Source organism: Capsicum annuum, unplaced genomic scaffold (assembly GCF_002878395.1).
Source record: "Capsicum annuum cultivar UCD-10X-F1 unplaced genomic scaffold, UCD10Xv1.1 ctg65106, whole genome shotgun sequence".
Lineage (NCBI taxonomy): Eukaryota > Viridiplantae > Streptophyta > Magnoliopsida > Solanales > Solanaceae > Capsicum > Capsicum annuum.
In genome coordinates, this window is record NW_025874319.1 from 1 (window position 1) to 3,318 (window position 3,318).

The window sequence follows — 3,318 nt, forward strand, 5'->3', positions numbered from 1 at the left end:
GTGGGCGTTGTCCGTGGTCCCCCAAAACCGCTGTGACCAACTCCATTGATATGCACATGCGACTGCGCTGCAACATTCAAGGTTTATTAATTTGGTTTACAAACGATAAGACAGAACAAGAGCTTCTTCACAATGCTTTTGCAACTAGATTGACAAAATGTAGAGTGAAAAATGAAACATGCAGCAACAGGTACGCCTAACACCACGTGAGAATGAAAATGAAATTGGATAGAGCTCTGACAATTGGCATTCCATTAGAGTAATATTTTTAGAGTGGTAGTTCTAAATAAAGTGATAATCCATTAACAGTGATAATATGTGACACACCTAACCATACTTGGGAGATGATTGCACCAGTAAAATGATTGCCACTATCACAATTTAAAATTAGAGAACAAACTATCCCCCAAAACTCTAGTACAAGATCTACCAAAGCCCGTAAACTGCCAAAATATTTCATTTCAGTATTTTTAAGAAAAAAATTCAAATAACAATTATAACCAAGACTTTGCATCTTCAAATAACCATTATAACCTAGAGTTTCAAGTTCAGTAGCATTTTCAATGATTTTACAGAGTAACACAACTTGTTCCAATCCTGGAGAAGACATCTTGTTCCTGGTCTAGACAGAGTTGAGGAATTTTAATTTGTGTAGAAAATGTGTTGAGTTTCCAACTCCTAGATGGTCTAGGGAATCTTTGAGTGGAACTAGCTAAGCATCTAGAAGTACCAGTAATACTATAAAAAACATAAGTTAATCCGTTATTTCAACCTTAGATACATCCTCCATTGCCATAGAACGTGGGAAAAAGATCTAAAGTTGTCGGAACAAAGTGATTCTGCTATTGTAACTTGGGTGGAAAGCCCTGAGCATGAATGGAGTTTGCAATGATGATCAAGGTGGACTAGGACTGGAGTAGACCTAGTTTTGCTTGAGAAAAAAAGAAGCCCGTGAATTAGTTTGATAACACGTAAACCCTAAGAGCTATTTTATGTTTGTAAGAGTTAGTGCTAACCATCTCTCCTTTTTATGAACACAAGAATTTTGGAATAAGGGTAGTAGACCCGTTATCCATCGAATTTCGAACCATGCACCTCTGACCCTCATGGATTCTCCTTGGTTATTTTTTTTTAAGGTAATAAAATTTCATTAGCGAAGCACATAAATACCCGAAGACAAGAAGTATACCAAAAGGTAGAAGAACCTCACAAAAAAATATGGTTCTCCACGGAAGATACCCGATCTTTTATACATAACGGGATCTCTCCTCGGTTATTAAGAAAAGAAAGCCTGGGAATTAGTCTATGCAGTATCAGATAGTAAATGACATACAGAAACCTCATTCGTGGTTCAACCCTGCAGATCTGCAAGGTTGACACAAAAAGTGGAAAGGTTGAAAGAGTTCCTTTGAGTTATCAGGAGCAATAAATGACTATCAGGACTCATTTTACTAAGAGTTTCAGTTGTCTGAGTAATTTGAATTCATCTACTCATGGACAATTGAGTTTAAATGGAGGAGCTGCAGAATCTTTTGCTGCCAATGATGCAAGCAAAACCTAGACTTGCATTCTAGTCTTTTTGGCAGCAGATCCTTTTTGATCTAATTTGATGACTTTATAATATTTTTCTTAAGTAATGATTAACGGGTATGTTGTTGTTAATGAATAACAAGGTTGGAATACATATATACATACATACATATATATATTCACACATACAATTAGAAATCAATTGATGCATCCAATTAAATCTGCACATCAAACAGAATAAAGGCCAAATAGAAAAAGATAGAACTGAGTAGATCAGAGAAAACGAAAAATTTAAACGACAAATTTACAAGCAAAACAGAAGGAAGAGAACCTCACAAGTGCATGAGGTTGAATTAAAGCTTAAGTTTTTCAGAATAAACTAAAAGGCAAAGACCTAAGATTGAGCAAATTTATTCTTCTGACTACACCTAGTCTTCTTGAAAATGTACAGCAACAAGCTTTTTTAGTTAAACTATATTTATCATTAATGAGTTTCTTGAGGCTCATTCGTAATAAGAAAACATTGATTTGAAAGGATCAGCAATATCTATAAAGTATGTATCATGCGTTCTCCTACATAGCAAACAAGTTTTAGTTCAATACCTCAAGAAACTCATTGAACTCTGCTTGCTTCTTGCTTGCTTGAGTACCCCATGTCTCACGAAACATCCGTCCAAGAACAAAAACACCAACAGCAGTATAGCTACAGCATGCAAATAATGCAGCAAGCCTTAGATGAGATTCAAAGAGGTTAACCACCACGATGATTACCAGGTAGTAGTTGATTCGACAACAATAGAATGCCAGGGAGGTGTGGGATGAATAATTTTGTTGTAAATAGTGCCACAGGCTATGTTGTTCAGACTCGCCAAAAACTTGTTGCACCCACGTCGGATCCTCCAAAAGTGCACTACTTCTGGGGATCCGACATGCACCCAGCAGCATATTTTAAGAGTTCTAACAACATAGCCCACAGGCCTATATCATCTTTACACTAAATGAGAAGCATCAATTGACAATATAAAACCGCCTAGAAAAACAGTTGATGAGTTTGTCAAACTTATACGGAAGAAGGTGAATTTTATATGAACCCCCTCTCACATCCCACTGCTTTTTAACAATAACACAGCCATGACTTGACAAAGTTGTTTGACCAACAACCACTGAGCACAATTAAGACTACTAAAAGAAAAATAGTTACACCAATAATTTTTGTATACAAAAGATGATCGCATACGAATCAACTACTTGCAAATGCAACACCACATAAGGTCAGGACTACTAGAAGGAAAGATTCAAATAACCGAAAACAGAACAAAAATTGTATCAGAAAATGACAAAAGGATGCATGACCACTTTAATGCAGTCCAACGGTTCTTCACAAACACTTTATGTTCCTAAAGGAGAAGAAGATGTTAAATATGGAGTAACCATAAGCAAACATACATATTCCCGAAGCTATTCTTGGCATATGCTCCACCTTCATGCCCAGCATACATAAAAAGAGATCCGGAATGCTTGAGTGAAACCTGAAAATAAATATCCCGCATAACCAGCATAAAAACCACTTATTAAGAAACAAGTTTTAATAGTTGAAAGAAAGGAATAAAAAAAAGAGAGTGAACCCATCTACAGCAATGACTAGGGTAGTGAAAATGGTGTTTGTATCTTATAAGCATACGACTTCCTAGAGTGTTGTTTTGATGGAGGGCCAAAAATGGTGAAGTAAACAAAACATACAATCAGCCTTGTACAAGGCAATGTACCATCCCAATAAAGGAATAAACG

The 3,318-nt window shown here is 36.3% G+C and overlaps 1 protein-coding gene and 1 pseudogene across 1 annotated transcript; both read right to left on the reverse strand.

Moving 5' to 3' along the window:
- Positions 1-6: 6 nt before the first annotated feature.
- Positions 7-3,114, reverse strand: LOC124893786 (tRNA ligase 1-like; the record flags this gene model as incomplete). Its single annotated transcript, XM_047404637.1, has 3 exons — positions 2,977-3,114; positions 2,134-2,233; positions 7-67 (listed from the first exon to the last, which is right to left on the reverse strand). Coding segments are annotated over exons 1-3 (274 nt in total), but the record flags the coding sequence as incomplete, so codon positions are not given.
- LOC124893787 lies at positions 938-1,038 on the reverse strand (annotated as a pseudogene).
- Positions 3,115-3,318: the final 204 nt, after the last annotated feature.